This window comes from Erpetoichthys calabaricus, chromosome 4 (assembly GCF_900747795.2).
Source record: "Erpetoichthys calabaricus chromosome 4, fErpCal1.3, whole genome shotgun sequence".
NCBI lineage: Eukaryota > Metazoa > Chordata > Cladistia > Polypteriformes > Polypteridae > Erpetoichthys > Erpetoichthys calabaricus.
Genome location: NC_041397.2, coordinates 250,638,972 through 250,651,609, shown reverse-complemented (window position 1 = coordinate 250,651,609; position 12,638 = coordinate 250,638,972). Strand labels below are relative to the sequence as shown.

Sequence of the window (12,638 nt, the reverse complement as noted above, 5' to 3'; positions counted from 1 at the left end):
TTTCTATTATTATTAAGCAGTTCGCATACATTTGCAACCCGAGATTTTTCTTCTTTTTTTGCATGTAACAAAGACATATGCTTTGCATTTGCCATTCCAACAGATTGCACATCACAAACATTAACACTGTTATCGTTTTTTTCGTGTCTGCCGTTTCTATAGGAGGGTGACAATGAGTTAAATTCCAATGGATGTTTTTCAAATGTTGATAAGCAATAAGCAAAAGGTATCACTGAAAACCACAGAAAACAAAAAACAGCAAAAAAAAAAAAACAGTACGAGGAAAGTTCTAAGAAAGACTTTTTTTTTTTACAATGTTTCTGTTTGGGGATCGTTGTGCAAACGTGCACATCTGAGCTGCGACCACAGATCTAACTGCTCTGTGGATGATTCATTCAGGCATTTCAAGGTCACTTCGTTGTAATGAAAGCATCTGCTGAATGTACTTCGTAGTAACGCGATTTCTATAGACTCGTGTCATATTGGGAAAGTATCGGAACCGTAACAATACTTTGTTTTAATACTCTCTCCTCTCTCTGCGCCGCTGCAAAGCCCCGCCCGCCAAGCGTTCTGAAAAGTCTGAGTGAGTCTCCGTTGCCAGCAGTTCTCTCGCGGCCCGGCTGTCAGACGGCTGCGGCCCGGTAGTGGGTCGCGGACCGGTGGTTGGGGACCCCTGCACTGGAGGACTAAATGAGAATTACCTTTTTGGCTCAGTGACAAGCTTGGCCTTCTTTGCTAAAGAAATATAGAAAGCCAGTTTGGCAGACCACCCCTGCATACCAGAAGGACACTTACTTCAGTGGCCAAGGTCAACTAAGAGCCTTCTGCTTGGCCCCCCACCCCCATTAGACTATGGTGGTCTAGCTTGCTTTCTTGATTTTGTTTTTGGATTATCAGCACTTTTAGTTGACTATGAGTTGGACCTCATGCCTACACTGATGGACACACCCAGACATATAATGTTTACACTGATGTGGATTCTAATTCAACTAGTTAAAGTTATGCTCCCCTTAAAAAACTAGGTGCATTTGTTTCCCTGTACTTCAGTGGGAACTCGAAGGTCCATATCAAATCCCTGGGTTATACTACCTCTTAGACTAGAACTTCCATGCTTTGGTTATTGTCAGTTACTGAGCCCAAAGCTTTACTGTATAATAAATTTGAGTGTGATGTTAAGACAGTTATTACATTAACAAAGCATCTGTAAGAGTTACACTTTTCTCTATGAAGATCCTGTGGAAGATGAATGTTCTCTTCGTTCCCTTGTACTAATCCATGTCTGAGAAGTTAAGCAGAAGTAAGCTTTACGAAACCATACATTATGTAAAAGCATGCTTTGATGAGCAAACAGAAAAATATTTCTCCAAGGGACTCAAGGTCTAAGCGTTCCAGTCATGAGTCTGCCTTATCCCGTTTCCTGAAAATCATGAAATCATGAAAAGCCTGCGCCTGCCATCTTTATTATTTTTCTTTTTGCAGCTGCAAGCTGCAAAAGTTTTGCTGCAAAGCTTAAAAACTTCAGTCAAGGACACGGTGTACTTTGAGAGGGCTAAGCAGATCATTGTTTTAGAAATGCAGCTGCTTAAAACTCCAACCTTGAGAAATGACTGGAATGATATTAAATCACGCGTTCTAGGGGTATAAAACTTTGCCCCACCCGACAGATGGGGTTCAGAAGAGCCCTGACGCTGTCAAATAATATTGATTGCCTGCTTTCTGAAGCTCTGCTCACTGAGACGCTGAAGAATAAAGCTGCTATATAACCACACCTGCTGTCTTGTCTGAGTCTTCGTCCACAATCCATAGAACACTGCAATCAAGCCTACCATCCAAAATGAGCCAAGAAAGACCACATCATGCCATAGAAACAAAATAGCCCACATAATCTCCATCTCCAAGTTTTGGTATCATTAAAACAGCATTATATATACTAAGGTAAATTGCAACAAACCAGTTTTGCTCATTTCAAATTATTTAAAAGATTTCTTAAATATGCATTCATCTAATCTGCAATGAGCTATAATTTATTAAAGCGTTCCTTCTAAATGCTAAAGAGTTTTTGTAAACTAATATTTTTGGATTTTCTTAATTCTCACCTTTTATTGTATTTGAGAATTTCTGTATCTTGAGAAATACTTAATATAGCCAGTTCTCAAGTTAAGGCGTCTCCAGCAGATTTGAGAGCAAATCCACAGTTATGAAGCAGCACATATAACCCACAAATTTTTCTTTACTATTGAATTTCATTTAACGAAAAAACTAGCTTTGTTGCAGGTGAATATGTAACAGCCTTCACTAATGGTGAGGACTAGTATTGCACAATATGGACTTTGCCTCCACTTTTAGACATTGTATGCCTTCATGTACACTTGTTGCCTAAAGTAATTTATAGCAGGCTCAACCACATAGTAAGCTCAGTTACAGGTAAGCAGCTTGATCTTCAGCTAGCCCTTTAGCTGAACAATGGAAACAACTGCTTGTATTTCCCACTGTCATACATACATGTTGAAGTTGTGCCATCTCAAATAGTTTAGCTGCTGGGAGGGGGAAATAACACTCTTGGCGATCTGTTAGCAATGACAGCATATCTCTGCTGAAGGGTTAGTCGTCCAGTTTTTTTGTGTTGTCTGTATACCTTTTTCAACTCAGAGGTACCATATCACTACAAACTGTAGGATGCTTAACTGTGAGGTTAACATACCATACATACCTGTGTTGATTTTAGGTTACATTTTTGTGTGTTTTGATTAATTTGGCTTTACTGTAACTTTATTAATATAAAGTTTGCAACATTTATTTTGAAAAACAGGTATTAAAACATAAACTGATGTTTTCAATGCAGGTTGTAACTTACATGCAAAACTGGCTTGCAAACACTGGTAGGAACAGAATTTTTTAATAAAGGCCATCTGTAATTGCAAAAGATTTTTGACTATAAAAAAAATAAATTAAAAAAAGATTTTATCTTTGTTCAATTTTGCCCAAAGGACTTTGTTTTCTATGCTCCTCGATTACGTATTAACAAACGTATTCTGGCTCTGTGTATGGGAAATCATGAACTGTACATGAGAAGAAGGAAACCAGACACCATTGAAGTCCAGCAAATGAAAGCTCAAGCCCGAGAGGAAAAGCATCAGAAACAGCTTGAAAGGTACTGGTGCTGTTTGATTCACTTTTTTTTTGTTTTGTTTAAATGAAACCTTTCTTAGATTGATACTACAGACCCATCATAATATGTTATTCTGGCCCTCCGATAAGGTTTTTTTTAGGGCCGATACCAATCACCAATTTCATGTTACTAGAATTGGATAATTCTAATACTGATTTTGATTTGTTTTTTTTGTTTTTTTTGATGTAATATTTTTTTACACTTAGCTCCTGCATAACTTAACCATGTAGAAACCTTATGTTCTGTATTAAAATTAAACTGCAGAGAACAAGTTTTATCTGATCTGATTTTTTTTTATTAGCAAAGTGAATTTCATTACTATACTATTCTGTACTATTCAGTGACCCTAAAATACTAAAATAAATACAATCCCCATACAGTCCCCTTAAAACATATTTTTTAAACTAATAAAACATACACAAAATAGTGCTCATGCAAGAAAATACTTGTAATTATGAGAATTTTGTCTTGTAATTATGCTAATGGGTGGCACGGTGGCGCAGTGGGTAGCGCTGCTGCCTCGCAGTTAGGAGACCTGGGTTCGCTTCCTGGGTCCTCCCTGCGTGGAGTTTGCATGTTCTCCCTGTGTCTGCGTGGGTTTCCTCCGGGTGCTCCAGTTTCCTCCCACAGTCCAAAGACATGCAGCTTAGGTGGATTGGCGATTCTAAATTGTCCTTAGTGTGTGCTTGGTGTGTGGGTGTGTATGTGAGTGTCCTGCGGTGGGTTGGCGCCGTGCCCGGGATTGGTTCCTGCCTTGCTCCCTGTGTTGGCTGGGATTGGCTCCCGCAGACCCCCGTGACCCTGTGTTCGGATTCAGCGGGTTGGAAAATGGATGGATGGAATTATACTAATGTATTTAACAAGTTTACAGGTAAAATGATGCATGTGGCTCTTAAGCTGACAATGCAATGTTTTCGAAGTAGCAAGGGGAAATTCTTTTCTTCAGTCCAAATGTTACTGCCTTCCACCTGCTGCTTGTCTGCTGTTACAGTATGCAACATAGAACATTTTATGAAACTTTGCTTAGGAGGCACAAGGGCACATTACAGGCTCCATACTTGCCTGAATGACTTCTTTTTATGCAGTAATGTAGTTCGTCTTTACCTTTTTGAACTATCATCCAAACCAAAAAGTCAGGATTAGAAAGAGCAGTGGACATTTTGCAGATTTCATTTATTGCAGTAGTTGTGAAACATCCGATACAATTTCTGAACATCACAATATTGTCTTCTACATATGAATTTTTCTTAAATATCAAGTTGAACGTTTGATATATTGCCCAGCCCTAATTGAGGCCACATCTTTCATGTTAAAGGGGAACTTGACATCAGTATATATTAATTACTGAACAAAATATACAGCATGAAAACAGAACATCTTCCATTACTATTTATGTATTTATACAATGGCATTTTTAATGTGCAGATCTGCTCCCAAACTTGATAGATTTTATTTTTGTTTTTTGATTTTGTGAATCTGGTTCAATATTATAATTATTGGTTATTTTTACATAGTACAAATTTTAAAAAATTCTGTTTGCAATAAAGAGACTAGATGATAAAGAAATGACTGAATGCATACAAATGTGTGGATAAAGTTCATGGTACAGATTATTCTCCTATTGCTTGAACTCTCCATCCTCCAGGTATAGTTTCTCTAGTAAGTAATTTGGAAGTGCATTTGCTTGGATTTTTCAATTGATTGATTAGGAATGTACTATATCTGGAACAGCTAGCAAATTTTAACCAATAATTCACTGTCCGTTCAAATGTAGATTACAGTTTTTTGAGTGCTACACATACTATGGTGCATTATAAAACCAAGGATACCATTAAAAGTTTAATTTTTCATTTATCAAACTGTAATTAATAAATTACTGGTAAGTCATGACACCTATGTTAAGCACATCATGTAACTCATCTATTCACCTTTTTATATATATTGCAGTTAAACAGTATTTTATGTGTTGTACATTTTTCCTACTGAATGTTTTAGATCTTAAAGTGTTATTGTGGAGAAAGTAGGTGAACAGGATTAACTATTTTGTTGGGCTAAATGACCTGTTCGCATCACAGTTGTAATTGGATACTCTCTCAAAAAATAATTGAGCATGCGTGTGTATATGTATGTATGTATATGTGTGTGTGTGTGTGTGTGTGTGTGTGTGTGTGTGTGTATATATATATATAATATATATATATATATATATGGCTGCTGGAAAGCCCTCAACCAATCAAAAAGCAAATTATTTAAGTAGAATTTCCATTCTCAAGAAGTTGGATGCATTTTAATTTTTTTTTTTTTTTAAACAAGCAGGTATTTGCTAGTATTTGCAATTGGGCCTAAATCAAACACCAGTTCCTGCAGTTATTGGCAATATGGAGATCTGCAAATGTTGTCTTTTTGGCTTTAAACAGACTCTGCATTAGCCTTTGTCTGAATCTGTAGTAGGTTAGCATTATACATTTGTGCAGTCCTCTTTGGAGGTAAAATGCCCTTCTAGTTCCGGTTCCCTCTTAAGTTGAACCGTGGTGCCATGACAGGAAAGAGTGACCTCAAGTTCCATTATTCAGATCTGCTAGGCCAGGCAAGACTCCCAGTGGTTTCTAGTTCTCTGCCAAAGTAAAACTCTAAAACTCTACCACTTTACACTATGAGAGGTGTGCATTTATTAACATCTCTTGGTTATTTTGATTTACATTTTTTGATTGTGCATTTCTTTTGAGTCAATGTGTTTTTAAGATGTTTTGTTGTGTAGAATCAAGGCCTCGGGAATTACATCAATAAGTGTTCAATCAAAAAACATTCTCATTAACCATTGTCACAATTGAGTACTTTTACTGTCTTATGATTAGGCTGTCAAAGTTAAATTGTTTAATCCACAATACAGGGCACAGCTAGAAAATGAGAAGAAGAAACGAGAATTTGCAGAAAAAGAGAAAGAAAGAATAGAAAGAGAAAAAGATGAATTGATTGAACGACTGAAACAGATTGAAGAACAGACACTTAGGGCCCAAAAAGGTAGGTGAATTGTAAACATTGTTTTTTCTTTGGAATTTGTTTAATATTCTGCTTTCAGCTATATAGGTGGTTCTATATATTTGGGCTCTTAATATTTTATGGTACTATGAATAAATCTGTGGCTGATCATTGAGACATGTTTCATATAGTTCAGTCTTCTTACTAATTAAAAAAAAATAATTAAAATAGCCAATACATTACGCTGAGAATCCGCATTAACTTATTTATGGTAGGGTTTAGTTTACTGTAGACAAATTTGACACGAAAACGTCAAAGTGTACATGTTTCTCTCTAAAGATGTAGAAACTGGGTACTAAATGAGAAATCCTCACATTTGACTGGTTAAAGTACAGAACATTTCAAATAAAATACCTCAGAAGTATTCTATTGACAGCTATATTGATGCTGTTTGCATGTTCTTTGGATGAGGATGTTAAACACTTGGACCAGTTCCACTAAGCGAATAAAAAACTAAACATGAAACAAGGACTGGCAGAGTCATAACAATATAACCTAACGGCAAAATGCACAAAAATTAACTTGAACATGAGCTAGTCTCACATCAGTAGTGCTTTGGACTTGATGATGAACATGTACATTTTACAGTGGATTCAGAAAGTATTTGAACCCCTTCACTTTCTCTGCAGTTTTGTGCTGTAGATTTAATTTTAAATTGATACATTTGGCATTTTTGCCCATCAAGCTACACTCCGTAACACCCCTAGTAAAAAAGTGATAACATGCTTTTGGAACAGTTTAAACCTTAAACTGAAATCTTGTTGGTATTCAGGGTAACTGACACTCTGTATTTGAAATTAAAAAACAAATTTAGCATTTAGAGGATCTGTCCCAATTTGTGTTTTAAGAAAGGTTCAAGGCTTAATTAAAAAATGTATTTATTCATTCATCCCCCACCCCAATGCTATAGGCTTTCCTCTTTCTCTGGTGGGGGTTGAATTCTTGCTTTGTTATTTTTTGAAGTTATGTTACACAAATTTTACTTACTTGATTTGTGTACTACATTACATTCTTGAAATAAAATTGTATATACTGTATATAGTAGACCCTTTTCTGTGGCACACCAAATTGTGGTCAGATGCATCCTGATTGGAGTCCACCTGTAGGAAATTGAATTGAGTGGACACTGTTTAGAAATTCACGTAACTGTTTATATACGGTCCCACAATTTACACTTCTTATCAGGACAAAAACCAGGGCATGACATCCTGTCTGTAGACATCTGCAATAAAACTATGATGAGGCATAAATCAGGGCAAGGGTATGAAACCATTTCTAAAACGTTGGGTGTTCACAGAGCACAGTGACCTTAATGATTGTGAAATGGAAGAAGTTTGGAACCAACAGGCTAAACTGAGTAACTGGGCAAGAAGAGCCTTGTTCAGAACAGTTACCAAAAACCCTGTATTCACACTAACAGTGCTTCAGTAGTCCTCTGCTGAGACTGGAGAACCTACAGTCATGGCTAAAATTATCGGCACCCCTGGAATTTTCCCAGAAAATGCACCATTTCTCCCAGAAAATTGTTGCAATTACAAATGTTTTGGTATACACGTTTATTTCCTTTATGTGCATTGGAAAAACACAAAAAAACAAGAGAAAAAAAGCCAAATCTGACATCATGCCAATGGGCCAGACAAAATTATTGGCACCTTTTCAAAATTGTGGGTAAATCGTTTTATTTCAAGCATATGATGCTCGTTTGAACTCACCTGTGGCAAGAAACAGGTGCTGGCAATATAGCAATCACACCTGAAGCCAGTTAAAATGTTGAAAAGTTGACTCAACCTTTCTGTTGTGTTTCTGAGTGTGCCACACTAAGCATGGAGAACAGAAAGAAGAGCAGAGAATTGTCTGAGGACAAAAAATATTTTTTTTGTGGAAAAATAACAACAATCTCAAGGCTACAAGTCCATCTCCAGAGATCTTCATGTTCCTTTGTCCACTGTGCGCAACATAATCAAGAAGTTCACAACACATGGCACTGTAGCTAATTTCCCTGGACGTGGACGGAAGAGAAAAATTGATAAAAGACTGCAACGAAGGATAGTCCGAATAGTGGATAAACAGCCCCAATCAACTTCAAAACATATTCAAGCTGTTCTGCAGACTCAGGGTGCAACAGTGTCCGCTCGAACTATCCATCGACATCTGAATGGAATGAAATGCTATGGCAGGAGAGCCAGGAGGACCCCACTGCTGACACAGAAACATAAAAAAGCCAGACTGGAGTTTAGCAAAATGTACTTGAGGAAGCCAAAATCCTTCTGGGCGAACGTCTTGTGGACAGATGAGACCAAGATAGAGCTTTTTGGTAAAGCTCATCATTCTACTGTTTACAGAAAATGGAATGAGGCCTACGAAGAAAAGAACACAGTACCTACAGTCAAACATGGTGGAGGTTCGAAGATGTTTTGGGGATGTTTTGCTGCTTCTGGCACTGGATGCCTTGACTGTGTGCAAGGCATCATGAAATCTGAAGACTACCAAAAGATATTGGGACGCAATGTAGGGCCCAGTGTCAGGAAGCTGGGTCTGCGTCAGAGGTCATGGGTGTTCCAGCAAGACAATGACCCAAACATACCTCTAAAAGCACCCAGAAATGGTTGAAAACAAAGCGCTGGAGAGTTCTGAAGTGGCCAGCAATGAGTCCGTATCTAAATCCGATTGAACACTTATGGAGAGATCTCAAAATTGCTGTCAAGGCGTCCTTCAAATCTAAGAGACCTTGAGCAGTTTGCAAAAGAAGAGTGATCGGAAATTCCAGTTGAGAGGTGTAACAAGCTTGTTGATGGTTATAGGAAGTGCTTGATTTTAGTTATTTTTACCAACAGAAAATGCACATCTCCATGCCTACAGAAAAGATGCAGAACGTGCCCACATCTATGATACAGACCGTATAGTTATACCACACTGCCGACTTGAACATCACATAAAGGGATCATTTTCCTGCAGATCATCTAATGTAGTCTACCTAATTTTCTGCATGAAATGTCCTGACACTGCACTCTATGTGGGAGAAACTGGACAAACACTCCACCAGAGAATGAATTTGCACAGGTTCCACATTAAACATGGCAACACAGATGTTCCTGTAGCGGCCCACTTCAACAGCCATGGACACTGTGAGAGGGACTTTAAAGTCACAGTGCTTATGGGCAACTTCAAAACACAGCAAGAGGGAAAAGAATGGGAAGTTAAACTCATGCTAAAATTTAATACATTACAGCATGGATTGAATAGAGACAAAAGTTTTATGGCCAGATATGAGGATTGTTTACATCTTTCAGAATGACAGACAACCTGTCTACAGATCCACATTGTTTTGAAAATACTCATTACAAACTTCAATATCTTATCCAAAGATCTTGACAATACATTGTTCTCTCTCTTGTTAAATTAACCCTAGCCTGAATGAATCTTATTAATTTTTTACATTTAAAATTTCTCATTTAAAAATTCACCAATGTTGTTTCTTGTCCTAGAGTGTGTATATAAACACAGGGAACTCCAGTCTCTGTATTACATGTTGCCTGAAGAAGGGGCCTGAGTTGCCTCGAAAGCTTGCATATTGTAATCTTTTTAGTTAGCCAATAAAAGGTGTCATTTTGCTTGTCTTTTCTCTACATTCATAATGGCTAACACGGCACAACACCCTAGTACCCAGTTATTTTTTCCAAAGGGCGTGCAACCAAATATTAAGTTGAGGGTGCCAATGACTTTGTCCAGCCCGGTTTTTGAGTTTTGTGTGAAATGATGTCAGATTTGGCTTTTTTTCTGTTTTTTGTGGTGTTCCAATGCACATAAAGGAAATAAACATGTGTATACCAAAACATTTGTAATTGCAACAATTTTCTGGGAGAAATAGTGCATTTTCTGGGAAAATTCCAGGGGTGCCAATAATTTTGGCCATGACTGTATCAAAAGGATGACCATATCTGCAGCACTCTGTCAATTGGGTATTTATGGGAAAGTGGATAGACGAAAGCAACTCTACAGTAAAAAGCGTGTGACAACTGTTTGGAGTTTGTCAAATGGCATTTAAAGAGTATGGCCTAGTGAGACAAAAATGTAACTCTTTGGGCAGAACTCTAACCACTATGTCTTAAGAAGACCAAGCACTGTTCATCACTTTCCTGTTACTATCCCTACAGTGAAGCATGGTGATGGCAGAACTGTTCTAGTGGGGTGCTTCTTAGCAGCAGGGACCATGAGACTGGTTAGAATTGAGGGTTGAATTAAGCTGCCAAATGCTTAGAGGTCCGTGAAGAAAACCTGTATCATAGTGTACACGACTTCAGACTAAAGCAGTGGTTCACCCTGCAGCACAACAGTGGCCGGAAGAATACAGCCAAGACAACAATGGAGTGACTTCAAGACAAGTCTTTTGGGGTCCTTGAATTGTCCAGCCAAAGCCCAGACTTAAACCATATGGAACGTCTATGGAGAGACACGAAGATGGCAGTTTATTAATGGTTCTAATACAGTGGAGCTTGAGAGGATCTGTTTGAAGGAAAGTACTCAAATCCAGGAAGACTTGTAGAGTCTTAATAAAGAAGGTCCAAAGCTGTAATTGTTGCTAAAGAGGCTACTACAAAGTACTGAATTCTTGTATGAATGAGAGATTTGTTTGATTTTTAAAAAATTTCCAAACCTCTCTGAAAACAAGTTTTCACTTTTATTGTTGTGTGTTACTAAGTATATATTGATATGCAAAAATGGCGAATGTATCCATTTACAAATAAAGCTAGAACACAATGAAATGTGAAGAAAGCAAAGGGGTCTGAATACGTTTTAAGTCCAGCGTATTTACCGTTGATGCTCTGTACATTCTTTAAAAATGGTTTATAGCATCCATCATATAATGTCTTATTGTAAGTAGTATTTTAGCTTGACTAATTCTTTCACAGTAGAATTAGAGAATGTTTCCTCAGTATGAATAAATGAAAGTAGTAAAATGTATATGTATACAGTCATATGAAAAAGTTTGGGAACCCCTCTCGGCCTGCATAATAATTTACTCTACTTTCAACAAAAAAACAGTGGTATGTCTTTCATTTCCTAGGAACATCTGAGCAGTGGGGTGTTTTCCGAAAAAAATTTTTTAGTGAAGCAGTATTTAATTGTATGAAATTAAATCAAATGTGAAAAACTGGCTGTGCAAAAATTTGGGTACCCTTGTAATTATGCTGATTTGGATGCATATAACTGCTCAATACTGATTACTTGCAACACCAAATTGGTTGGATTAGCTCGTTAAGCCTTGAACTTCATAGACAGGTGTGTCCAATCATGTGAAAAGGTATTTAAGGTGGTCAATTGCAAGTTGTGCTTCCCTTTGACTCTCCTCTGAAGAGTGACAGCATGGGATCCTCAAAGCAACTCTCAAAAGATCTGAAAACAATGATTGTTCAGTATCATGGTTTAGGGGAAGGCTACAAAAAGCTGTCTCAGAGGTTTAAACTGTCAGTTTCAACTGTTAAGGAATGGAATCAGGAAATGGAAGGACACAGGCACAGTTGCTGTTAAACCCAGGTCTGGCAGGCCAAGAAAAATACAGGAGTGGCATATGCGCACGATTGTGAGAATGGTTACAGACAACCCACAGATCACCTCCAAAGACCTGCAGGAACATCTTGCTGCAGATGGTGTATCTGTACATTGTTCTACAATTCAGCACAATTTGCACAAAGAACATCTGTATGGCAGGGTAATGAGAAAGAAGCCCTTTCTGTACTCATGCCACAAACAGTCGCTTGTTGTATGCAAATGCTTATTTAGACAAGCCAGATTCATTTTGGAACAAAGTGCTTTGGACTGATGAGACAAAAATTGAGTTATTTGGTCATAACAAAAAGTGCTTTGCATGGCGGAAGAACACCGCATTCCAAGAAAAAAACACCTGCTATCTACACCTGCTACCTACTGTCAAATTTGGTGCAGGTTCCATCATGCTGTGGGGCTGTGTAGCTAGTTCAGGGACTGGGGCCCTTGTTAAAGTTGAGAGTTGGATGAATTCAACCCAATATCAACAAATTCTTCAGGATAATGTTCAAGCATCAGTCACAAAGTTGAAGTTACGCAGGTGTTGGATATTCCAACAAGACAATGACCCAAACCACAGTTCGAAATCTACAAAGGCATTCATGCAGAGGGAGAAGTACAATGTTCTGGAATGGGCGTCACAGTCCCTTGACTTGTATATCATCGAAAATCTATGGGATGATTTGAAGCAGGTTGTCCATGCTCGGCAGCCATCAAATTGAACTGAACTGGAGAGATTTTGTATGGAAGAATGGTCAAAAATACCTCCATCCAGAAAGGAGGCTCAACTAAGTATTGATGTAATATCTCTGTTGGGGTGCCCAAATTTATGCACCTGTCTAATTTTATTATGATGCATATTGCACATTTTCTGTTAGTCCAATAA

The 12,638-nt window shown here is 37.9% G+C and overlaps 1 protein-coding gene across 2 annotated transcripts in view; it reads left to right on the top strand.

The window, feature by feature from the left end:
• LOC114650767 (radixin) overlaps positions 1 to 12,638 on the top strand; it is a 98,311-nt gene that overhangs the window by 61,459 nt on the left and 24,214 nt on the right. For both annotated transcript variants that reach the window (XM_028800607.2, XM_051926185.1), the window contains exons 9-10: positions 2,988 to 3,151; positions 6,060 to 6,190. In XM_028800607.2, coding sequence (XP_028656440.2) covers positions 2,988 to 3,151; positions 6,060 to 6,190 — 295 coding nt within the window. The remainder of the gene's footprint in view (positions 1 to 2,987; positions 3,152 to 6,059; positions 6,191 to 12,638) is intronic.